Consider the following 26,723-nt stretch of genomic DNA (forward strand, 5'->3'; position numbering starts at 1 on the left):
TTTTTGAATTTTTTGACCTTTTTTCGTCCGAAAATAAAAAATGCCGATAAGTTTACCATGGTCCCTAACACCCTCCGGAAGTACAATTAGGTGGGTGAAACCATCCAATTTTCCTTAAAATGGTCAATTTACCCGTTCACATCTTGCACTGATTTCGTGAACTCAAGCCTACCACGGAAATTTATGACAACATATAATGGTCATATATGGTTCCAAACGGCATTATATGATCCTGAGATGTATACCCTAGGGCCTCAAGACTTTTCGCCACGGGCCCCAAACCTCCGAAATTCCTCAAAAAACGTGGATAATAGCCTTCAATTTTGGAATTTTTGACTTTTTTTCTTCCTGAAATAAAAATTGCAAGAAGTTAACCATGGTCTCTAATACCCTCTGGGTGTACAATTAGGTGGGTGGAACCATCCAACTTGCTTTAAAACGGTCAATTTACCCGTTCATAACTTGCACTAATTTCGTGAATTCAAGCCTACCACGGACATTTATGACAACATATAATGGTTCCAAATGACATTATATGACCCTGAGATGTATCCCTTAGGGCCTCAAAACTTTTTTCCACCGGACCCTGTAACCTCCGAAATTCCTAAAAAACCGTGGATAATAATAATTGATGCTTATGAGGATAAATTATGTGTCTATAGTGAAAGTCCTTGTATAATCTCATGATAATATTACGTTTTCGTAAATCGTAATAATACATATTTTTTCTTTTAAATGATTAGTAAATCTTCTACTCCGTATAAACTTCTAGTTAACATAGCATCAAACTATCAATAAAAAGGCAACTATTTCGTATATGCAATAGTCCTTGTATAATGGTTTACTTGTTAGTCGTTAGCCCTTATTTAGATGACATGATACCGGTATGGTTTTGAAAGCAATAATGGTTTGAGGTGGCACCAGTAGAATTATGTCCAGATGACATGATACTGATATGGTTTTGAAGCAATACTGGCTTGAGGTGGCACCAGTAGAATTATGTCCAATATCCTACTAATCACTTTAATTTATTAGCCAACTCAATGTTAAAAATCATAACTTTGCGGTGTAAATTGTGTTTTTTTAAGGAATTTTTTTAAATTAACACCTAAAAATGTATCATTTTTAAAATAACCACCCATTTAATTTTTTATATATATTTTAATTTTCTACCCTTAAATTAAAAAACTACTCGAATTACAACCCATTTCAAAATTCCGGTGCAATCACATGGAAACAAATGAATTATGTAACAAAAGTTAGTAGTATGGGCTAATTGCAAACACTTGCATATAGGAAGCGACTGGAGGCCCATGACATTGTTGGAGATTACTTAGATATTGGCCCAGCACTCTTAAAATTAGCACGAGTAGTGGTAGATTAGATAAAACATGGATGCATTTGGACTGCTATGTTCATTCTTTTATACTGTAGTGTTTATAGACACACAACTACACAAGTGAATGAAAGGAATATGTCAAATAATATAGAGACACAGAATAAGAAATAAAAAAATTCCATTGTATAGACGTAGTAAAATCTAGCATATTGGTTAAACCATTAATTAAAACCAAGATTATTATTATAGAGTAAAGCAAATCAAAATAAGAAATGAAACATTATTCACTTTGCCAATTGTCATAGCCGTTACGAGCCAACAACTTTTTAGAAGTTGTTGACACGTTTTATTTTTGGGTAAAAATTATACTTTGTAATTACTAATTATCCAGTTTGCTTTATCATTCTCTCACTCTCTCTCCTCTCCTCTTCTTAAGATGTGTGCCTAAATTAAATGTATCAACTATTTACAAACGGAGGAAGTAGATAAGAAATGTTTGTACGTGCATGCGTATATAGTTACAATGAAGTAGGATAATAAGATTTTTTAAAAGTAGAATACAAGCACAACCTACAATACATACTACGTACTCGTAGCTTGTAAGTTGCATGCATGGATAGTATATCATATATACCATCCTAGAGTCCTACACCATGCCACGCTAATATTTAAGTTACATGCGTTACACATGGTACACATTCATGCATAACATTATTCATTTTACACAACCATGTCGAGAGACTTGGAGTTAGCTTTGAGACTCCAAAACATATCATTTATGGCAGAGAAATGACAGACCGGGGCATCACCAGGGCGGATCCCGAGGTATTGAAGGGCTGGGACATTAGGCTTCCAAGCATATGTGTCATAGTGGCATACGGCGGTGGTTTGGATGGCGTTACCAGTGGTTGGGCTAACCAAAGTTACGTCGTAATGACCAATGTCTTGTTGGTGGTGACAATAGTACACGACGTAAGGGTAGCTCATTCTATGGCATGCGGCTGCAGTATTGCCCGGTACAACCAACTTCTTTACTTTTGTTATCACGTAGTCTTGTATGCCTTTAGGCACCTCAATATCGTTCTTCATCATTCTTAATTCAACATCGTTCGACCCTAGCTCCCTTACAACAAAATCTACAACATCTTCCATGGATTGGGCACAAGTCCTGTCATAGTAATTGCTTATTAGTATCAATGATCCTCCACAAAATAATGAACCAATAAAATTGCAAATAGTAAGCATTAATTTTGGTAATTAACCCTTCATAAATTTAGATAATTGGAACTTGTTGTATTGATACTTTTACATAAGATAAATTTAATTTGATGTAAGGGTAATTATATTAAGCCCTGTTAAAGAGTAGTATAGTACCTGTTTTCCTTTTCCACCTTTGGTCTATGTAGACATACGTCAAGGGTTCCTTTAATTCCCGTGGCTTCTACAGATCCAGGTTTTATTGAAAATAAATTTAATATTTCTGTGAATTTATCCTCCGAAAAAGGGATGGATTTAGCAATGTGCTTAGGCAAGAAAGGAACACTTGGTGTCTTTTGAAAATCATGCTTTAACTTGTCTCCAAGGCGCAAGCTTTTCTCGATGAAAAAAACTGATCCAACACTTACTTCATGACCAACCTTTTCTCTTTTACCATTGTCTGCGTTGTATTTCCAACCCATGACAGTGTAAGGCTGTTTCGTACCAGCTTTTTTTGTGCTAGTGTCCATGGTGAATACCTTGTCTGCTTCTTTCACCTTCTCTTTATTGCCGCTGTTTGTGTTGTAATTCCATCCCCAGACAGTGTAAGGTTGGTCTATACCAGTTTTCTTTGTGTTGGTCTCAATAGACAATGACTTTTCTGCTTCTTTCACCTTCTCTTTATTGGCGCTGTCTGTGTTGTAATTCCATCCCCAGACAGTGTAAGGTTGGTCTATACCAGTTTTCTTTGTGTCGGTCTCAATAGATAATGGCTTATTTGCTTCTTTCACCTTCTCTTTATTGGCGCTGTCTGTGTTGTAATTCCATCCCCAGACAGTGTAAGGTTGGTCTATACCAGTTTTCTTTGTGTTAGTCTCAATAGACAATGGCTTTTCTGCTTCTTTCACCTTCTCTTTATTGGCGTTGTTTGTGTTGTAATTCCATCCCCAGACAGTGTAAGGTTGGTCTACACCAGTTTTCTTTGTGTTGGTCTCAATAGACAATGGCTTTTCTGCTTCTTTCACCTTCTCTTTATTGGCGCTGTTTGTGTTGTAATTCCATCCCCAGACAGTGTAAGGTTGGTCTATACCAGTTTTCTTTGTGTTGGTCTCAATAGACAATGGCTTGTATGCTTCTTTCACCTTCTCTTTATTGGCGCTGTCTGTGTTGTAATTCCATCCCCAAACAGTGTAAGGTTGGTCTATACCAACTCTCTCTTTTGCATCATCAACATTGTATTTCCATGCCATTACGGTGTAAGGTTGGGACATACCAACCCTCTCTTTTGCACCATCGGCATTGTATTTCCAACCCACGACAGTGAATGGTTGGTTTGTATTAGCTTTCTTTGCCTTATCTGCATCGTTGCTATATAAAGACATTGAAGAAAAATCAGAAATTTTATAAGTTAGATTTGCAAAATTACACTTGCATGCCCATAAGTTATATAGCTTAAAATGTTGAAGGAGAAAATAAATAATCATATTAAGTATAAGTATAAAAAGTAGTTACAAGTATATATGTTGTTTAGCTAAATTTTTCACAACTAATAACAAAAAACTCTGTAAAAATTATTTCCCCATTGTAAGAGTATGTCGAAGCAAATGGCAATATTCCAATTCTTAAAGTGCTCAGTCGGAAAAATGAATTGAAATTATAAGTGACATCGAACAATAATCTGTAATTTGCTAAAATAAGTCCAACTTTATATTATCATTTTAAGAAATTTGTGGATTTATGCTTACATAATTAAACTCTTAGCCTATGTTTTAACATATTGTATAAAGGTGTCAGTGAAGTAGTTAATGAGTGTAGATTATTAACACGTACGGTATAATAAAGAAACAAAGACATAAAATATGGTACTCCCTCCGTTTCATAATGATGTTCTTGTTTGAAATCTTTGACTTTTTTAAGAAAGAGAGAATCTTCTAAATTTCTCTTAATTTATAAGGACAAATATAGTCATGTCGGATCTAGTTTGATTTGTCTTGATGAGTAGATTATTAATATATATCTAACTTTTATAATTTGTGGTCAAAGTTGGGTAAAAATTTGCACCGATTTACGAAACAGGAACATCATTTTGAAATGGAGGGAGTACTCCGTACTACGTAGCTATACCCCAAATTATTAACTAGTTTTTGGATCTAGGCGATGCCCCGAATTGTTATATGGAACTGATAATTAATATACGTTATAATTTATGATTCAATTTTCTTATAATTAAACTTGTTGTTCATATTGTCATTTGCTACATATAAATATTTTGTATTCATTTTTTTTTTATCCAAATGAAGAAAATATTCCAGGAAGAAATACAAAACAAAATAAAAGGCAGAACAAAAGCAAAAGACAACTACTACAAACTAAGCTCAGCTAGAGTAAGGGTCTGTTTTCATACATTTATTTTCAGTTGCAGTTCAGTTCAGCTCCTAATTTCCTTCTCTTATAAAATGTTCATTTCATTTCAGTTTAGTTCAATTCAATTTAGCTGAGTTCAGTCTATGAGAACAGGCCCTAAGACAGTACTAAGCATGGTAAAGTCACTCCCCTAGCTAGCATCCTCCGCCAAAATTCTATTAAGCTCTAAAGGAACTGACTCTAATAATAATATTCCGGTGTCTTGAGTGATTCCCCGGTTGGCTATCCATATAGCTTGGTGCGTGGTAAGACACTTAGTTGTAGAATTAGAGAATGTGTGTGAATCTTGTAGAGAACCTTTTTATATTTATTTTTTTATTATAAGTGTATGACACGTAATGAAAACAAATGGAAGGGAGAACCACCGTGGCATTATGAGTAGTTAAGGGTCTGTTCTGTTCACCTTATTTCCACTTATTTCAGATGTAATAATTTCAGTTAAGTTCAGATAAGTTCAGTTTAGGTTTAATAAGTTTTGATAAGGATTACCCAAGAACAAATTACAACTAAATAAAGTTTTAATAAGGTCTAATAAGTCCAGATAAGTTCAGTACACATCCTTAGTGAGTGACGTGACGTAGAGAGGGGAGTTTACATGACATGTGGACGTTTTTATAAATGGCTTTTAATATTCCGTATACCAAGTATTAGTTAGATAACAGGACAGCTCAGGAGCTGAGGAGCAGATACTCATATTTGCTTTATTACAATAATTTCTCTATTTTTTTTGTTGACATGTACTATTATATTTTTTCACTTTTGTTGTGTAACCAAATTATAGCATAAGTTAGTAATTAAATTATCAATAAGTAAAAATCATATATATAAAAAAGTGATTTATGAAGATATAAATTAGTGACAGTTCTAAAGATCCCATTTATGAAAATGTTTTATCATATAACTGTAAATCATGAAAGGTAATTAGATTAGAGTTTATGCATAGTTTCAGGATTCAACATGTGTAAACTACAGAGTAAAAAAGTAGGAAGAAAGTATGTCTTATGAAAAAAACAAAAACATTTTACTTTTTTTTTTTCAGTTTATTAAAAGGTGTACTTGTTAATTAGTAAACTATATATGGATTATGGAGTAGTTAACGACAACAAATAAAAATGTTATTTAATTAGAGTAATTACCCATGAGCGGCCTTATCCTTTGTCTCAATGCTTGGAGTCATCATAGACATCTTATCTGTAGATCAATATAATTTGTATCAATAATAGATTAATTTGTACCAATTGCATGTTGGTGTAGTGGTGATTGACAGATTGGGACTAAACTTGGTAGGGAGAATCTGTGTTTAATCTCCCGCAACAATAATTGGGAGGGGATTGAAACCTAACCACCCACAATTGATCCCCGAATCCGGATTAGGCCAAATGGTGAATCGGGTAAAATACCAAAAAAAAACAGTAGATCAATTTGTATCAATAATATAATGTAAATTTTAAAGTATTTCATCTAAAAATAATGGATAAATATACAACATATTTGATAGAAATCAATTTTTAAACTTCACAATGAAGTATAAAAGAAACAATTTATTTATTATTACTTTAAAAAAGCCATTTTTTCGTGACACTTAATTATACACTTGAAAATGATTTCTTCCCAATCAAACACAAAACACACTAGAAAAATAAATTAAATGAGCTATAATTAAAGCAACCTTTAGGATGAAATAGATTATCCTTAATAGCTTGTGGCATAGGGACTTTTGGTAGCTTCATCTGCCAGTAGTCCTCTTGTTCACAGCTTGATGCATGAAATGCTAGAAAAACAAGCTGAAAAAAATAATAATACAATAAATAAAAAGGATCTATCATAATAAATTAGAGGAACTTGACTTGTTTCAAAAAAAAAAATAAAAAAAAAAGAGGAACTTGACTAGGTGCAATCCAAAACAAAACGAAGAATATTAGGGATTATTGAAACATAACAGATATTTGATATTTATTTTAGTGAACCGGTCAAATTTGAGATTAATAAAACCAATTTTTATGAAATGACACTCAAGATTTCATATGCAAATTATATTTTATTTTGAACAATTACTACATAAAAATGAATTAATATACATACATACCCCTTCCTCAAAAAAGAAATAATTGTCATAGTGTTTAGGGACCATGTTAATCATCAAATCATATGATTCATTTTTTTTAAGTGTATAATCAAAATTCATTTTAATTACATTCATATTAATACGAGAATATTATCTAATAAGATCACAATATATTACTGTATAATATTATGACGATGATTGAAGCCTAAGAATATGTTTTATACTCTATCATGTCCGAATGCAGCATGAGTCGATGATGGTTGAGGCCTAAGAATATGTTCTATCATGTCCGAATGCAGCATGGGTCGTCCTCTTACCCAACGCTTAATATTCCACTTGAAAGTGGAGGGTGAATGAGATTCGAACCCGGCTCTGATATGAACCATGTTAGCGGACCATCTCAACCAAAAGCTTAAGCTGATGGTTGAGGCCCAAGTATAAGTTCTACTCTATCACTATATACATAGATGACTGATCCATGGCCTGTTTGCAAATTCATCTGGATATATATACTTTCAAAATGTCAAATTCTTAATTAGAATTTATAGATAATAAAAATAACAATGATTAAAATTATGCGTGTGTTATGTATTGGGAAATATAAAATAGACTGAATGAATAAAGTATTATTTAGTATAGATGAATTTATTGCTTACCAAGAAAATTGCATGTAATAGCAACCGGGGCAGCCCGAAATGCATGGCCATCTTTGGCAGAAGACTAAGAATTATGAAGACAAGATTCAAGAGTTAGTGAGTGAGGAGTGAGGAGTGAGGAGTGAAGGCAAGAGTATTTATACTAGTTGTAAGCTTGATTGTAGCTACTCTTTACTTTGTACAACCACCCCACATTATATAATTATGTAATATCTGAAAATATTAATATTTTTTTCACAAAGTCTTATATGTGGTTGGCCATACCGTGCGACAAGGGTTACTTTGTTTATGTATAAGGGTTACGTTACTTGATCAGTGTTAAAGGGGTTACTTCGTCAATGTTATAAGGTTACTCGATTATTAGTGTTATAGGTATTACTTAATCAGTATTACAAGGGTTACTTAGTCAGTATTATAAGAGTTATTTTGTTCATTTATAAGTGGTCACATGGTGTGGCTAGCCACACACAAGACAAACTGTATTTTTTTTAATGTAATCTAAAATATTACTAGTAAAAGTTAAAATCTGTATTGAAATGTTGTAAAATTAAAGTCTAACATTGTGATTAAAATAAAATGTTTTTTAAAAAAATTATAATATGATATGAATATATGATCGAATATATTAATCTTGTGAATGCAATTGCTTTACCATGATCACTATAATTTCCACACACTTCAAAAAATGAAAAAATTTAATAATAATTATATATACTAAAAGGCACACCAGCAATGACACGTGTCATCTCCTAGTGTGTCCTTAGTTTTATTTTATTTTATTTTCGGAAAAAAATTCAATTTCAAAAATAAATCTTTTTACATATATATATTTATAGAGAAAATTGTAAAAAATGACTTTTTAAGTGGTCGACTTGTTGAAAAATGACCTTTTAAGTGAAAATTTGTGAAAAAAGACCTTTTAAGTTATATTTTGTTTTAATGGAGTACTTGAGTGAGCTTGCATGGCGGTCAACACTGGAGCTTCGGGGTTAACTATCACTTATTAGTTTGCATGGCGGTCAACATTGGAGCTTCGGGGTTAACTATCACTTATTAGTCACTTTTTTAAAAAAAAAAAAAAAAAGATTAAAAAATTTCTCCAAATTTCCATCATTTAATTTCTCGACTTAACTCTTTCATACAATATTCTCACGGAGGTCGGGAAAAGGGGGATTTTTTTTTTAATTTGAAAATAAGTCATGTGACTAATATGTGATAGTGAACGCCGGAGCTCCGAGATTGACCACCTCGCAAGGTCACACAAGTACCCTATACAAACAAAATATAACTTAAAAGGTCCTTTTTTCACAAGTTTTCACTTAAAAGACCCTTTTTCAAAAAGTCGATTATTTAAAAGGTCCTTTTCACAATTTTCTCATATTTATAAGGTAATAATTACATACAAAGTATAATTGAAGATTTGATGTATATTTTCAAAATAAATATATTGACAACAATAAACTATTAAACTTAAGCAAAAAATATGGAAAATAATATTCTTAACATCATTTGTTAATTTTAAATATAGTTATTGAAAATTACCGTGCATGACACGAGACTAACCTATTATATATATAAAGGGGAGTTTTTTCCCCAAATTTTTAGAGAGCCATGTAGGATTTAATTTTTTCAGCGTGCCATGTAGGATAATAAATTTTAATGGTAGACAATTAAGTATGAGATTATTAATTTCTTTTAGAATTAAATAATTTAAATGACACTTAAAGCAAAATTGGCAAATGTGATTTCCCAGTTTAAATTAATTAAATATAAAATATTATTTTTTGATATTAGGAACTTTATCTAAATATATAACAAATTTTAGCACATAAATATATATATATATATATATATATATATATATATATATATATATATATATATATATTATTTTTAAAAATTCAAATAAACCATGTATCGCACGGACTTTATCTAGTTTAAAATAAAAGTAGAGTAACAACTCTAATATAAAGACGATATGACTCTAAGCAACCTAGATCATCCATTCCTAGAATCCTAGCACGTGAAATCACTAAGTTGTATCCTAAATAAACGATTTGATATTATCAAACTACCCCCTTTAGTAAAAAATTTGTAATTAAGAACCTTGGATTAATAGTCATCGTACAAGATATATGTTATTTAAATTTTTTTCCAAATGAATCACAAAGCGATCAAGACCTCGTTGTTATCGAACAAGGCTGCAACTCTGCAAGGCATATGCCCGTGGCCCCGTATGTCGTGATATGCATGCGTATATTTTTAGTGATAGAGTATAAAAGAGGTCTTCCAAAAGGAGGTTACTCAGGTTAGTTATGTATGAGTAAATGCATAACGAGGAGCATGGGGTCATTTCACGTAAATGTATTTCTGAATTTAGAGTAGTGTCACTGGATGATCAATTGTATCACTAGATGATTAAATGATATCATTAAACATTTTAATGGTACTATTTATGTATGTAGTGGTATTATATATTCATTCAGTGGTACTCACTACGTGTAGAAATAGTATCACTACGTGTAGAAATAGTATCACTACGGTAAAAATAGTATCACTACATAGTCAATAATACTATCTAAGCTTTTAACGGTACATTTAAAAAATGGTCCCACTTACCCATCTCTCTCCTCCTTTCTCTTATCCCCATGTGTTTTTTAATATTTTAATGTTTGTTATGCATTTGCAAATGCATAACTAACCTCCCTTACTACTTCTTCGAGTATTAAACATATTTTTAGGTCTCAACTATTAGCTTAAGTTTTTGGTTGAGATAGTCCACTAATATGGTATCAGAGCCAACGTGATATAGATATCATATATTCAAAACTAATTTACTCCTTGTTCAAAGTGGAATTAATTCGCGTCAAGTATGGGTGAGCCTATGTTACCTTTGGTGGTTGTGGACTACGAGATGATAAGGTTTCATTAATTGTATTGTTGAGGTGTTAGCTAGATGGGGTGGTCAAGTGGTGTTAGCAATCTCTAGCTCCCATGCATGCATATTCTAGAATCTAGAATACAAGATAATTTAGATCAACCATTGAATGTATAAACACATACTCCTTCCGTCTCAAAAAGAACGACTCATTTGGCCAAAATTTTATCCCAAAAATAATGACCCATTTGCATTAAAATACCACCAATTTGCAACAATATTTGTGCAAAATTAGCTTCCCCTTATAAAAATTTGATTTTTCATGTTATTTTATTACTTTCTCACTCTATTTTTTTTACAAACCCCGTATAAATTTATATTTCCAATATACTTTTACTTCTTTTTACTTAACTTCCTCAATATCCGCGTAATCAACCTAAATGGGTCGTTCTTTTTGGAACGGAGGGAGTAATTTATTAGGCATGCAATAATCAAACTTAACAACAGGTGACATTAAATTTTGTTTGACTATCGTTGTGCCATCACAATAATTGTTCTACTGTACATCATTGGTGCAATAGTCTTTCAATCACAATAATGAGAGACACAAGAAGGAAAATATTTTTCCCTAAGCTAGAAAACAAGGTGTAAATAGTTTCAAAAGAAACGTTTTTAGTCTAGAAGATAATTAAGGTCTTATTGTAACAAGTAACAGTACTGTAACACAATTATTCATACAACTTTATTACTCAGATCACTGTATAACAGTGGCTTTAATTAAAAGGAATTAAAGCACTAATTATTGAGTGACATTTTACTTACATGCCTATTGCAATAGGAAAAATAGAAAAGAAAAATTCAACCTTTGCACTTTTTCCTCTTAAAAATTCAACATTCATTTTATTCCTCAAAAATCCAACTTTTATACCCCTCATTCTCTAACAGATCCATTTAACTTGTGACCTGATAAACAGGTTAAAAGTTTTTTTTAAAAAAAAAAAATTATTCTCCTTTTCCCTTCTTTCTCTCTCCTCTCTCCTCAAACACTGAAACCACCAACCTCACCTCCGCCACCACCACTTCTTCCACCACCATTTACCCCACCCAACGATCCCAAACCCAGAACCGAAACCACCAACCCTTTCTAGGCTTGAAATTCACAATTATGGGTGGGAATTCCGGGGTTTCGAAGCGGCAGTGTGATTGATTGTGCTTCTCTTAAGGGGGGCTCTTCCAGCCATATTCATGCTTAGCTTTCTGCAAAAATTTGTGGTGCATTTAATTTAGTTTTTTTTTTCTTCTTCTTGAAAAATTAAGTTAGAATTCTTTAGTCAGTTTTTTGGGGTAAGATTAATGGGCGTGGAGCTGCTGGAGTAGGTGGGTTTGGGGTGGGGTTCTTCTAGTGAATTAAATTAGGTTAGGTGGTGGTGTATGTGGTGGTGTTGATGAGGTGGTGGACCTTTAAATGAATGGGGGTATAAATGTTGGATTTTTGAGGAATAAAATGAAGGTTAGACTTTTAGGAGGAAAAAGTGCAAAGGTTGGATTTTTCTTTTCCATTTTTCCATTGCAATATTGCCAAAGCAACATCATGTATTGTGGATGTCTAACTATATTTATTAGTTGCTATAGTTTAGTAATAACATAATCAAATGTCGTCTACGTTATATGCTAATACACGCTATAATACATTGTTATAAACTTATAATCATATAATCTTATAATAATAGTTTGGTGTTGTGAGGTTGGTGACATTCTTGAGTGAATACATTGGACACTTGGTTTAAACTTCTAAACAGAATATTGAATACTCAAACAATGAAAATTAATTGCTACCATTGTTATAATAACCCGTATTTCTATAATTAATCGAAATCTTAACCTAGTGGGTAAGACTGAAAGAATGTTATGAAGTAAAGCTGAAAGTAATTAATTTTTAGTGATTTTAAATCTTTACTACTCCATACTAAATTTTTAAAAGTCAACAAGCAGACAAGAAACCAATTCTATTTCTATATAACTAAATTTTTAATCCAACCATAAGAATCAAGAGCACTAAGGAATTGACAAGTTTGTTGGGGAAATTAAGTGTCAATAATTGCTATTTTTATCAAGAAATGAAAAAAAAAAAAATCATTTCTTGATAAAAAATAGCAATTATTGACACTTAATTTCCCCAACAAACGTGTCAATTCCATAGTGCTTGTCAATATTAATGCTTGTCGATATTAATAATTGCACTTCTTTAAGAGAAAATACAACGAACCAAGTTTAGCACGTGGCAATTTTGTAATTAAATGGGCTTGGAATCCGTGTACAGGCAATAAACAAATACTTTCTCACACTGCAGCATCTGACAAATGCCATGTGCTAATACAAACAAGCTAACGGCAATTTTTGAAGAAACGTTACTGCCAACCATAGTTACTGACAATTTTTGAAGAAAATGGTGTTGAGGTTTGGTGTCCGCCATTAATGGTGCTCGAAGAAGATGATGAAGGTGTGTAGGATAGTCAAATTAAATCGTAAATATATATATGTTCCAATTGAATGCCTACCTTATGAACACCGGAGTTGAGTTCAAGATCGACGAAACGGCATCACCCAAGCATTCAAGTTCTGGCTCGATGGAAGAACAAAAAAATAATGGGGGAGTGAAGAACCACCAGTCAAGTTGAAGAAGAAGAACACACGTGTCGAGTAATAACTACAAGTAATTAAAGAATGGGAGTGACAACAACTAACCAGGGTTAAGGAATAGAAGAAAACGACAACTTAACAGCAGTTATCTCTCAAATTGGGGATGGACATTTTCACCCTTACTTTTTGAGGCGAAAACACGAAAATGACTTGTGCTAAACAGCCCATGTTTAGCACGGATATTAACCTGGGCCACCTCCTTCTTTAATACGAGTAAGAGTCCTCACGGTCTCACATAGACAAAATCATAAGGTAAAGGAGATATAAATTCTTGCCAAAATTAAATCAAACAGTCTAAATTTCTTTTTTTTGTATTTATTTTGCCCGATTAAAATACAAGTGCAATACAAATTATGGAGTATATTGCAATTTAATATATACACAATCACACAAACGGTAGACATGTAGTTACAAATTTTGTTAATTTAAATGTTCAACAAGTACAAATCTTTTTATTCATGGTGGATTGATCTTCTTTTGATTGTTGTTTGATTCCTTTTATTTTGTGATTTTGTACAAACATGTCAAAATGGAATTGATTCAATATCTTGACATCAATCTGACTTGATATCAACCGCTAACCAATTTGACCTAGTTCATAATATTTTATGGTTTAAAGAAAAATAAACACTTGGTTGGAACTTGGAAAATAACATGATCTATAGTAATAACACGATCCGTAGTAATAAACACTCAACAACCGACTTGAACATGTCTAGGCAAACACACACGTAGTAATGAAGCTCACTCTTCAGTCTTCACCCATTTATTTTGGAGTTTGATCAAGAGATATGATCTCTCAATTGTTATTATCTTAATTATCATATTATCTTAGGTATAATAAAATACTCTATATTATGTTATCTTAATTTGGTATAATAAGGATACGATAATGGTATCATTTTTATTATTGTAACATGTTATCTTTCGTAAAATAGGGATACGATAATAACATTGATATCGAGACTCTTAGAGATATGATATAATTTTGGTATTAGACTCCAATCCTTCCATTTATTTGTAATTATGCACAGTATTTATTTAATTCACAAGAAATTTACTTGTATATTTTGAAATTTTAAATTAAAACAAGTCAATTTATTTTTAAGTGAATATGTAACCGATGAAAGCAAGGTAATAACTAGGACAGAATAAGAAGCTGAATACCAAGTACATGCTTGTCATAGTGTCATTCAGCCATGACTAGTCAATGGCTTTCTCGTTCATTGCTATTTTCTTTCCTCCTTCATTTAGGCATTTCGTCGAACACCTTCTCAGCATTGCCTCAGATTTACACCATTGAAGTTGTCAATGAGTATCCTCATGATCCCAGAGCTTTTACAGAGGTCTTCTTCTATTTTCTTTTTTTTTTTAGTTTTTTTTGTTTGCAGTTTTTCATGGTTAGTGGAAAATGGGTTTTCTTTTCATTGCTCTGAATTGAATTTTATAACTGATTACCCTCTTTTGATAATGTGATCAATCAATAATTTTATTGAATTGTCCTTTTAGTTTATGTTACTAGAACTCTTCATTTTAGCTCTTAGGTATGAACTTTTGACATGTCAATTTAGACCAGACATGGTTAGTTTTGAATTTTGTAGACAAGTCGAATACTTAAACACGTACCCGTGTCTGATATGAGTACCCGAGTCCTAGTTACATAATCAAATTTGTTGTGTGCATGTGGGTTGTTGCTAATTTGGAAGATAGTAGCTTTATTTTAGCTTGAAAAATAGACATACTACTGTGATTGATGGGAGAAAGATGTCGAAAACCTTGCATGCTACATGCAAGATTTGGTTATTTTGGGATTCTTTTATCAATTTTTGGGCTAAATTATAAGAACATGATATATATGTGATTAATCAAATAAGTATTTTTTTTTTTTTCGCCTGCATTGTTTATAGTTGATTTATCAGAATATGAAGCTTTGTTTTATGAATTGAAACAATTAGAGTATATCAATGGAGAGGTGCTAATCAAAATCTTATACTTATTGTTTATTGTACTTTTGTGCTTCTTTTCAGGGACTTTTATATGAAGGAAATAACACTCTTTATGAATCAACTGGTTTATATGGAGAGGTGAATTTTTCCTGCTTCGCTTCATAACGTTTTTGCATATGTTGTTATAGATCTCTTCATATAAATAAGATTTTGGTCATTCACATTATGTCGAGTTTTGTATGATAAAATGGAATCTAATGTTACACTCTCTAATTCATTCAGATTTTCTTGCTTTTCATTTGGGGGTGTTTCATCGATATCCTAGATGCTTACAGTCAGCTGAAATGTGGTGCTATGAACACTCATTATTATGTGTATTTTATCAACTTAGACCCTGCATGTTAAATGAATGGTATATCTTGTTTCTGATATTATATGATTCATCTTTCCTACGGTCGTAAATTGAGCTTCTGTACTGGAGTATTCCATTTAAGAAGGAATTATACTTGTAGTTCGTAAATCTAGCTATTCAATTTTGTATGCTGGTATCAGATCTTTTTTTGGTTGATACTGTTTGCCCTATGTCTCTAAGTATTTGTAGCTTCATACTCCGTATTTGATATTTTAATTGTGTTATTTGACTTGACTTTGAACTTTGCAGTCTTCAGTGAGGAGAGTAAATCTACAAACTGGAAAGGTACAGCACACTTTCATGAATCTCAACTGATCTTCACCATGGCTAATAATTTCATATAGTTGGTAGTTATATACTGCGTATGGTCAGCCTTTACTCAACTTGTTACCTGATCTTCCGCTGCCATTACCACTCTTTCCTACCTCTCATCTTCCTTTCTTACCACAAGAAAATGTCATTAGTACTGCGAATGATGCATATGGAGTTATAGACCTTACTTATATTACATTAATATGAACCTCTTGAGAATGGAAACTTGCTTAGTGTTAAAGAAGATAGCCTACATAAGAGATCTTGTGGTTGATCCCTGGTTGTGATCAATATGATCAAACTGCATGTCAACTACATTATGCATTCCTCAGATTTTCCTACACCTTCTAGGGCTTCTACACCAGTTCACTCTGTACATTATGCATACGTATTTTTGCTTTTAGCCTAGCTAGAGAACTTGGGTGTAACAGATTCAACATTCCTATGTGCCTAAATTGTGGTAGTTGAGTAAATGTGCAGAATATTTTACTTCAATAAGACATGCTCCTTAATCATCTGTTATACACTTAATTTTCATGTGACAAATTTAGTAGCTAGCTTATTTTCCTCTGGTAATCTTATTTTTGGACAATTTACTTTCACATTAACTATTATGTCCCTAATTACAACAACACTAATAAGTAATAACCATGATTGGTTCTCTATATGGTAGGACTTGAAGAAATCATCTTACCTTTAACCAGTCCTGCTTACCCTACAAATGCAACAAAATTTTAGAAGAACTTCTTTAGTCCAACATGGCTGTATCCACATGAGCATCAGAGCATGTTAATTAATCTCCAATCTCTGCACCCCAGATCAAGTAGCCTCCCGACTTTAAATCCTATCTAGTTACAATAAACCAATACCTCGTACCTCCACAGACAATTCCAGAATGCTGAAGTTCTTGTACTTCCCTTTTGCTTACTACCTACATTCTCTTGCTGAAGTATGTTCTGATGTGCAGTCAAATATTAAAGCCACTACTTGATAGAATTGTTTTTCCTGTTACTTTTACTGTGCTCTGCATGAATGGAGTTACTAACAGCTTCTTTAATAGGACCACCTTTGTGATTTTCCTTAAAATGATCCTAGAGAATTAAACAAATTAAAGGATCCCAACAAGCTCTTTGTAATGTTGGCAATATTTGTTCATTTAGATCTATTTTAATTAAAAGCTATAACTATTTTCAGCATTGGTAATCTTAACTCAGCTATTTGTGTTTTTTTTGTTTCATTTGACTAATTCTCTCTTGGTTTCAATAGGTCGAGGCATTTCTGGTTATGTCTTCTTCTTATTTTGGGGAAGGATTAACTTTGGTTGGTGAAAGGTTTGTATTGAAAGAGTAATTTGCCATTTAACTAGCAACTATTTCATACAATTGATTTAGCTGTGTGAGCTAAGGACCAACAGTATCATTAAATACTTGTTTCAATTGTGATTCACTTTTCATGTATAATTGTATAGCTTTTGACATAGATGCTGTGGTTACCACTTTGTACCTCAATCATAGTCTGCTGTATGAGCAAATTACCTTCGCACAGCTAACAAGTTTAGAGATAATTTATGTAACCATTTGTTAAGCAGTAAATTAGCCTTGTTGCATCCAGCTCTGCTATATACTTGAGATATTGATTGATGTACGATTTTAGATCTTTAAAGAACCTCCCCCTACATATTTGCTTCTTAAATTTTTGAATAGCTATATTTTTTTTAATCTATTTATACAATCTGTTTTGCAGGCTGTATCAACTAACTTATGATCAGAACACTGGTTTCATTTACGACAGAACAACCTTGAGCAAAGTCAGTAATTCTGGAGTTCCACTTTTACTTACTGTATTATATACTGTCTTGTGAGCATTTTAGCTCTAATACCTGTCATCTCAATAAGATTAATGATTCAGTTAGAATACTTCAAAGCTCTAATCTCACAACCATCGTTTAATAACTATTTGTCTCAAGCTATTCCATAGAACTTTAATTAGCATGAATTTGTTTTGTTCCTCTCTTTCCAAGTTGCATTCTTAAGTTTGAATAGAGAATCGAGATGAATTCTTCACTCCAAGGTCTTTGATTCTGAATCATTATTCAGGAAACTTATAACTTGAATAGTGTGACAATTGTTTCTGTAATGGAGACATAGAAACTAAGAAACACAATAAGAACTACACTGGAGATCCTAACTTCTCTATTGGTATATGAAAATTTCTATTATAATCTGATTGACAAGGACAGAAATTCATATTTGCAATCTTTTGAAGAAGCTTTTCTTCATTAAGTCTAGAAACTTCCAGAATTATGGATTTTATTTGAGATAACCAAGTAGGTGTGCAGTGGAAAAATTTAAGAGAAGCTGATGTATGATTAGTTTACAATACCAGACCTCTTTTCTGGTGTGGCTAAACCAAGTAAAAAAGAAAGACTCAGTGTTGAACAGAATGGGTTGTCTGGATTGATTTTACGGGAAGCTAACCTTCCTACATCCTGAATTTTCTAATAGTACTGAAGGGAATTTCTAGGGCTTCTCCTCTCGTACTGAGGGTGCTAAACTTTGATGCTGTGAGACTTGTGAATTTGATCGAGAAATTTTTTTAATTTCTTCCAAAACCGCTACACGCTTACAGAACTCATGCTTTAGTGCAGATAGGAATATTTAATCACCAAAAAAAATTTCGATCTCTTATTAAACAGTTACAACTTACAAGCTTAGAATACTTATGCTTTATTGCAGATAGGAATATTTAATCACCAAATGAAGGATGGATGGGGACTGACAACTGATGGGAAAATCATGTTTGGAAGTGATGGTTCATCAACATTATACCATATAGATCCCCGTACAATGAAAGGTGCTACTTTTATCCTCTTTATTCAATAGATTCGATGGATTTCATTTTTGTCCCTCTTTCTGCTGCTGCTGCCGTGTTCCTGTGTGCACAAAGTTAAGGATGCCTTATTACCTTCAAAGTTGATAGTTGTAAATCTTGTAATAGATAGAGATAAAATATGTTGATTTAAAAAAAAAAATTCATCTGTTTGCTCGACTCTCACTTCGATGTTGTCACATACTCACATCCTGCGGCCTTGCCTATATGTCCTGTAGTATAACTTCACATAATGAGTAATCTATTTAAAAGGTAATTGCATGTATATCTCACTCAATATACTTGTTGTCCAGTGATAAAGAGGCAGAATGTCAGATACAAAGATCTTGACGTACATTACCTAAATGAGTTGGAGTATGTTCATGGGGAAGTCTGGGCAAATGTTTTTCGGGTAATTATTTTGCCCAAGTTCCTATTCGGTATCTCACTTAATTTACTTCAGTTCTCTTGCTTAATAACTGATGCCTGAACTTGAAAGCATGTTGTTAGCTGATATACTATGCATAAAAATATAAGTAGCGTGTTAATTAACATCCAGGAAATCAGTCCAATATAGTGTAATTTCAGCTTACTTATCAGTAATCATGAAGATATCAATATGCAGACTGACTGCATTATAAGAATATCGCCTGAGGATGGTACAGTGCTTGGCTGGATCCTTCTTCCCATGTTGAGGTTTTTTTTCAACCGTTCTCTTTATCTCTTTGTTCAAGCTAGCACTCTCCCTTTTCTCGACTTATGATTTGTGTTTTTCAACCCATCACACCTCATAATCTTCCCTCTTTGTCCTGTTTCAGAGAAAGATTGGAAGCAGCTGGTGAAATAGTACGTCTTAGAATTTTTACCCAAGTTGACTTTGTATATTGATTTAGTCCGTGAATTTGGACCTTTTTTAGAGCTAGCAACATCCTTATAACCATCTCATAAGTGCATTAATTGCTTTGTTCTAGGAATCTGAAGACGTCTTGAATGGCATCGCATGGGACAGTGATGGAAAGCGCATATTTGGTGAGTTTCTTTCACTTCATTCTGTACGTCACATTTCTAGTGAATCTCACTCTATTGTTAATCAACTACCTTCCTTGAAAAGAAGCTATCTAATTGCCCAGCGATTAGACAAGTAGCAGAGGTTAAAATAGTGATAATTCCCTTTTTATCCTAGTTAATTGCCTACTAACTAATAAGACTTTGATTTTTAAGAATAAAGCCTTCAACTTTCAGCAATCATAAGTATTGATTTGTGTAATTCCAATTTTTTGGACTTCGTAGTTTTGTGCTGAGACTAGCTAGTATTATAAACTGATAAACATGTCTCATTCTAGTATTTGGGGTAGGTCTTGAGGAACTGCCAATTTACCTGATTTTAAACCCTATTAGAAACTGTTAATGTGTAATTTTTCATGAAATTTTAATAAAGTTTTTATAACGTTCTTTTTGTAAAATGCATATTTGTCAAACACAAACATGTTCTTTGTCAAACACTTATATGTTCTTTTTCAAACACCTATACGTTCTTTCCGCCTTTTTTTTTTAGGTTTATGTTATTTGGGGTTTATTTAGGTTTTTCTATATCTTTGTTGTTTGTGTTAATATTTTGTAGTAACTGGAAAGCTGTGGCCAAAGTTATTTGAGATCAAGGTACATTCATCGAATGATCATTCTCAAGTTGATATTGAACGGATGTGCATCCAAATGCTTACCAGACTTGAAGGCATGAAGTAGCAGCGGTCACATGGATTACTAGTATTTATTGATAGCTTCTTTGATGTCCAAATTAAATAAAACTTCGCCTATGAAGTTGGTGATTGTCTTATTGAACTCTTAGTATACAAGAGATGTTTTTTCGAGCTAGCAACCTAGCTCAATCTTATAATTAGATCTCAAGAAACGAAAACAGGGCAAAATAATATGGCCTAGAAACTTAATTTAATGGTGTATTAAGAAGCATTAAACTAGATCAGGAGATCTGTTCTACACTTCTACTAACAATAGGACACTAGTACACTACGCAGTAACCACAATAGGAAAAAAGATAAACAATTAATATTTCTAATTTTTGGACATTTTTTTCTTTTTCTATTTCGTATTAATTAGTCAAAGTGATCATAATTTACAAAATGACCAACAAATTTAATTCTATTATAAAATTAGTATTTTTAAATATTCAGATTGGATTAATTTATGAAGAAACTAGTTTTGGTTCATAGCACGGAAATATATAAAGTAAGATTTATGTAACATTTTTTTTTTGAAATTTAAATTTATTAATGTCTATCCTTTAAAAGTATAAATTAATTTTATAATTTTTTTTAATAGACTTTTACAAAAAGAAAAAAGAAATAATAATAAAAAGCACTTTGAAGGGAAAGTTTTTCACAATATTATGCCAAGTGTTTCTCGGTGATTACTTTAGTATATAGAGTATAAATAAAATCGGGTATATTTATTTGATTGAATCGAAAATTCCCTGTGTCAAAATCTTCGAATGATTAATAGTCTAGTGGTATTATTTCGTCAAGCAATCGGTGTTTCTCGGTTTCGCCTTGGATATATTCTTGATGGAATGGTGAGTAATCTAATACTTCCTCTGTTTTTTGAGTTTACACCTTTTAATTATCACGTTTGTTAACTAGAGCTATCAATTCGGGTAAACGGGTCGGGTTTTGGATTAACTCGAGTCTGGTCAATTCGGATTAATTCCATAATCTATGCGGGTCGGTTTTGGGTTGGGTCATGCTTGAGTCAGATCACGTCGGGTCATATTTCTTATCGGGTTTGGGTCGGGTTAATAACAGGTCGGGTTACATTCGGGTCGAGTGAACAATAGGTCGGGTTTCATTCAGGTTTTCACGGGTTAAAATGAGTTAGGGTAATTCTCGGGTTCGAGTAGGGTTCGGTTCAAGTCAATAATTTGCGGGTCAGAAACAGGTCGTGTCATTCTCGGGTTAGAGTCGGGTTCGGTTCAAGTCAATAATTTACGGGTTATAATCAGGTCGGGTCATTTTCAAGTTGGGTCATTCTCGGGTTCAAGTCGGGTTCGGTTCAAGTCAATAATTTGCAGGTTATAATCAGGTTGGGTCATTTCCAAGTTGGGTCATTATCGGATTCAAATCGGGTTATGTTCAAGTCAATAATTTGCAGGTTACAATCAAGTCGGGTCATTTCCAAGTCAGGTCATATTCGGGTTCAACTAACTATAATTAGATAATTATCATTTTTATATATCAAGCTAATTATTTCCTTTGACTATAATATATATGGCAATATACTAGGGAGTTATAGTCTATAATTTAGGAAGATAATTATCTCCTTTGACCATAAAACAAATATATACTGTTTAACTCTTAAATTTGAGGATGATGCTCCTTTCTTTTGCTGGCCTGGACTGACTTGATCTCCCTAGACAAAATGCTTTGATCAACAATAATGTGGTCTAAATTGCATTTAAGGTGATTTGAAATCAGTTCAGAAATAATTTGTGTTGAATTAGGCCGGGTCAATAACAAGTCGTGTTAATTTCGAGTCGAGTTAGTAAAAAGTCGGCTTTAATTTGGGTCAGGTCAATAACAAGTCAGGTTTATTTCTGGTCGGGTTTGTAACATGTTGGGTTAAATTCGGGTCGGGTTAGGAACAGGCCGGATTGAATTCAGGTCAGATTAATAACAAGTCGGGTTAAATTTGGGTTTTGACAGGTCAAAACAAGTTTGGGTCAATTTCGGTTCAAGTCGAGTTCGATGCAAGTTAATTAAATTGGCCGTTGTAAACCGGTAAATCGGTGCAAGTTGTAAATCGGTAAATTAGCCGTTTAAAGGAAAATTGGATGGTTCCACCCACCCAATTGGACACCCGGATGATATTAGGGACCATGATAAACATTTTGGCAATTTTTATTTCGAGCAAAAAAATGTCAAAAAATTCCAAAATTGAAGGCTAATTATCCACGCTTTTTAAGAAATTTTGGAGGTTTTGGGGCCCGGTGTCAGAAAGTCTTGAGATTTAAGGGAATACATGTAGGGGTCATAAAATGTCGTTTGGAACCATATATGATCATTATATGTTGTCAGAGATGTTCATATAGTAGGCTTGATTTAATGAAATCAGTGCAAGTTGTAAACCGGCAAATTGGTCGTTTAAGGCAAATTGGATAGTTCAACCCACCCAACTGGACTCCCGGAGGGTATTAGGGACCATGGTAAACATTTTGGCAATTTTTATTTCCTGGTGAAAATAAGTTTTAAAATTCCAAAATTGAAGGCTAATATCCACGATTTTTGAGAAATTTTAGAAATTTCGGGCCCGTGTCGAAAAGCCTTGAGATTTTAGGAGATATATCTCGGGGTCATATAATGTCGTTTGTAACCAAATATTATCATTATATGTTGTCTTAAATGTTCGTAGTAGGCTTGAGTTAATGAAATCGGTGCAAGTTGTAAACCGGAAAATTGGTCGTTTAAAGACGAATTGGATGGTTACACCCATCCAATTGGACTCCCGGATGGTATTAAGGACCATGGTAAACATTTCGACAATTTTTATTTTCGGGCGAAAAAAAGTCAAAAAATTCCAAAATTAAATGATAATATCCATGCTTTTTCAGAAATTTTGAAGGTTTCGAGGCCCGGTGACGAAAAGCCTTGAAATTTTAGGGGATACATCTCGAGGTCATATAATGCCGTTTGGATCCATATATAATCAGTATATGTTGTCATAAATGTTCATGGTAGGCTTGATTTAATGAAATCGGTGCAAGTTGTAAACTAGTAAATTGGTCGTCTAAAAGCAAATTGAATGGTTACACCCACTCAATTAGACTCCCAAAGGGTATTAAGGATCATGGTAAACATTTAGGCAATTTTTATTTCCGTGCGAAAAAAATCAAAAAAAATCAAAATTAAAGACTATTATCCACGCTTTTTGAGAAATTTTGGAAGTTTCAGGGCCCGGTGTCTAAAAGCCTTGAAATTTTAGGAGATATATTTCGGGGTCATATAATGCCATTTGGAACCATATATGATCATTATATGTTGTCATAAATGTTCGTGGTACGTTTAATTTAATGAAATCGGTGCAAGTTGTAAACCGATAAATTGGACGTTTAAAGACGAATTGGATGGTTCCACCCATCTAATTAGACTCTCGGAGGGTATTAGCTAGGGACCATGATAAACATTTAGGCCATTTTTATTACAGGCGAAAATAAGTCAAAAATTCAAAAATTGAAGGCTAATATCCACCTTTTTGAGAAATTTTGGAGTCTTTGGGGCACGGTGTCTAAAAGTCTTAAAATTCAAGGTAATACATCTCGGAGTCATATAACATCGTTTGGAACCATATGTAATCATTATTTGTTGTCATAAATGTTCGTAGTAGGCTTGAGTTAATGAAATAAGTGCAAGTTGTAAACCGGTAAATTGGTCGTTTAAAGGCAAATTGGATGGTTCCATCAACCCAATTGGACTCTCGGAGGGTATTAAGAACCATGGTAAAAATTTCTGCAATTTTTATATCCGAGCGAAAAAAAAGTCAAAAAATTCAAAAATTGAAGGCTTATATCCACTCTTTTTGATAAATTTTGGAGTTTTCGAGGCCCGGTGTCTAAAATTCTTGAAATTCTAAGGAATAAATCTTGGGGTCATATAATGACGTTTGGAACCATATATGATCATTATATGATGTCATAAATGTTCGTGGTAGGCTTGAGTTAATGAAATCGGTGCAAGTTGTAAATCGGTAAATTGGTCGTTTAAAGAAGAATTGGATGGTTCCACCCACCTAATTAGAGTCTCGGAGGATATTAGGGATCATGGCAAACATTTCGGAAATTTTTATTTCAGGGTAAAAAAAAGTCAAAAATTCCAAAATTGAAGGCTAATATCTATGCTTTTTGAGAAATTTTGGAGGTTTCAGGGCCTGGTGTTGAAAAGACTTCAGATTTTATGGGGTACATCTTGGGGTCATATAATGTCATTTGGAACCATATATGATCATTATATGTTGTCATAAATGTTCTTGGTAGGCTTGAATCAATGAAATTGTTGCAAGTTGTAAATCGGTAAATTGGCCGTTTAAAGGCAAATTGGATAGTTCCACCCACCCAATTGAATTCCCATAGGGTATTAGGGACCATGGTAAACATTTTGGCAAATTTTATTTTTGTGCAAAAAAAGTTAAAAGTTTCCAAAATTGAAGTCTAATATCCACGCTTTTTGAGAAATTTTGGAGATTTCGGGGCCCGGTGTTTAAAAGTTTTGAAATTTGAGGGAATACATTTTGGGGTCATATAATGTAGATTGGAACCATATATGATCATTATTTGTTGTCATAAATATTCGTTGTAGGCTTGAGATAATGAAATCGGTGCAAGTCGTAAACCGGTAACTCGGTTGTTTAAAGGCAAATTGGATGGTTGCACCTAGCCAGATGGACTCCCGTAGGGTATAAGGGACCATGGTAAAAATTTCAGAAATTTTTATATCCGAGCGAACAAAAGTCAAAATTTTCCAAAATTGAAGGCTTATATCCACGCATTTTGCGAAATTTTGGAGGTTTCAGGGCCCTATGTCGAAAAGTCTTGAAATTCTAGAGGTTAAATCTCAGGGTCATATAATGCCGTTTGGAACCATATATGATCATTATATGTTGTTATAAATGTTCGTAGTAGGCTTGAGTTAATGAAATAAGTGCAAGTTAGAAAATTGGTAAATTGGCCGTTAAAGGCAAATTGGATGGTTCAACCCACCTAATTAGACCCCCGGAGGATATTAGGGACCATGATAAACATTTCGGAAATTTTTTTTTCTGGCGAAAAATATTCAAAAGAATTCCAAAATTGATGGCTAATATCCACGCTTTTTGAGAAATTTTTGAGGTTTTGAGGCCCGATGTCGAAATTTTTTGAGATTTTAGGGGATACATCTTAGGGTCATATAATATTTTTTTAAACAATAAATGATCATCATATGTTGTCATAAATGTTCATGGTAGGCTTGAGTTAATGAAATTAGTACAAGTTGTAAACCGGTAAATTGGTTGTTTAAAGGCAAATTGGATGGTTCCACCAACCCAATTGGACTCCCGGAGAGTATCACGGACCACGGTAAACATTTCGACAGTTTTTGTTTACGGGCAAAAAAAAGTCAAAAAATTCCAAAATTGAAGGATAATATCCATGCATTTTGAGAAATTTTGAAGGTTTCGATGCCCGGTGTCGAAAAGGTTTGAGATATTAGGGGTTAAATCTCGGGTTCATATAATTCCGTTTGAAACCATATATGATCATTATATGTTGTCATAAATGTTTGTGGTTAGTTGAGTTAATGAAATCGGTGCAAGATGTAAATCGGTAAATTGGCTTTTTAAAAGCAAATTGGATGATTCCACCCACCAAATTGGACTCCCGGAGGGTATTAGAGACCATGGTAAACATTTCGGCGATTTTAATTTACGGGCGGAAAAAAGTCAAAAAATTCCAAAATTGAAGGATAAAATCAACGCTTTTTGCGAAATTTTGGAGGTTTCAGGGCCTGGTGTCAAAAATCATTGATATTTTTGGGGATACTTCTTGGAGTCATATAATTGCATGTGGAACCATATATGATCATTATATGTTTTCATAAATGTTTGTGGTAGGATTGAGTTAATGAAATCGGTGCAAGTTGTAAACCAATATATTGCCCATTTAAATGCAAGTTGGGTGGTTTCACTCACCCAATTGGAATCCCGAAGTGTATTAGGGATCAAGGTAAACATTTCGGCAATTTTTATTCCGTATGATAAAATGTCAAAAATTTCCGAAATTTAAGACTAATTTACGCATTTTACGAAATTTTGAAGGTCTCAAGGCTCAGTGTCGAAAAGTCTTGAAATCTAGGCAATAAATCTCGGGGTCATATAATACCGTTTGAA

General features: G+C 33.1%; 2 protein-coding genes across 2 annotated transcripts; one reads left to right on the plus strand and one right to left on the minus strand.

Moving 5' to 3' along the window:
• Positions 1 to 1,825: 1,825 nt before the first annotated feature.
• LOC110706995 (BURP domain-containing protein 9-like) lies at positions 1,826 to 7,817 on the minus strand. Its single transcript, XM_021885011.1, has 5 exons — positions 7,682 to 7,817; positions 6,630 to 6,744; positions 6,097 to 6,151; positions 2,714 to 3,904; positions 1,826 to 2,507 (listed from the first exon to the last, which is right to left on the minus strand). The coding sequence occupies exons 1-5, from the start codon at positions 7,730 to 7,732 to the stop codon at positions 2,060 to 2,062; spliced, it is 1,860 nt and encodes a 619-aa protein (XP_021740703.1). The 5' UTR covers positions 7,733 to 7,817; the 3' UTR covers positions 1,826 to 2,059.
• Positions 7,818 to 14,364: 6,547 nt separating this feature from the next.
• LOC110706996 (glutaminyl-peptide cyclotransferase-like) lies at positions 14,365 to 20,773 on the plus strand. Its single transcript, XM_021885012.1, has 11 exons — positions 14,365 to 14,605; positions 15,287 to 15,343; positions 15,867 to 15,902; positions 17,196 to 17,260; positions 17,673 to 17,736; positions 18,665 to 18,782; positions 19,112 to 19,209; positions 19,423 to 19,493; positions 19,616 to 19,643; positions 19,769 to 19,826; positions 20,419 to 20,773. Exons 1-11 carry the CDS (start codon positions 14,459 to 14,461, stop codon positions 20,538 to 20,540), a joined length of 864 nt encoding a protein of 287 aa, XP_021740704.1. The 5' UTR covers positions 14,365 to 14,458; the 3' UTR covers positions 20,541 to 20,773.
• The last annotated feature ends 5,950 nt before the right edge of the window (positions 20,774 to 26,723 follow it).

The sequence above is a fragment of the Chenopodium quinoa genome, unplaced genomic scaffold (genome assembly GCF_001683475.1).
Source record: "Chenopodium quinoa cultivar QQ74 unplaced genomic scaffold, ASM168347v1, whole genome shotgun sequence".
NCBI classification, from domain to species: Eukaryota; Viridiplantae; Streptophyta; class Magnoliopsida; order Caryophyllales; family Amaranthaceae; genus Chenopodium; species Chenopodium quinoa.